At 36.7% G+C, this 371-nt stretch overlaps 1 protein-coding gene across 1 annotated transcript in view; it reads left to right on the top strand.

Moving 5' to 3' along the window:
• The window catches only part of LOC119587190 (short/branched chain specific acyl-CoA dehydrogenase, mitochondrial-like), a 10,511-nt gene that overhangs the window by 2,958 nt on the left and 7,182 nt on the right, over window positions 1-371 (top strand). Inside the window, 1 exon segment of the mRNA XM_037935953.1 lies at window positions 82-288. Coding sequence (XP_037791881.1) covers window positions 82-288 — 207 coding nt within the window.

Below are 371 nucleotides of genomic sequence, written 5' to 3'. Positions count from 1 at the left end.
GGTGTTACGAAAATATTTAGTGATTTATACCATCTTAAATCGGAAGAGGGAAATATTGGTGTATTTTGATTATATCTACAGTTTATGGCGATTGAGACAGAACCTGACTATGGAGGCTGTGGATCAACATTTTTTGTGGCCAATTTAGTTATTGAAGAGTTAGCCAAGGTTGACCCATCCGTAAGCTTGTTATGTGACCTCCAGAACACACTTTTCAACACTTTATTCCGCAAGTTTGGCACAAACGAACAAAAGCAAAAGTACCTCCCAAAGCTGGCTACAGAAATGGTAAGATCATGCTTTTCATGTGAATTTTTAAGCCTCAGAATTTTAATCTTATCTCGTCTTCCTATTTCAATTTTCATCCAACA

The sequence above is a fragment of the Penaeus monodon genome, chromosome 22 (assembly GCF_015228065.2).
Source record: "Penaeus monodon isolate SGIC_2016 chromosome 22, NSTDA_Pmon_1, whole genome shotgun sequence".
In the NCBI taxonomy this organism is placed as follows: Eukaryota; Metazoa; Arthropoda; class Malacostraca; order Decapoda; family Penaeidae; genus Penaeus; species Penaeus monodon.
The sequence above is the reverse complement of the archived record's forward strand: the minus strand, read 5'-3'. Positions and strand labels throughout refer to the sequence as shown.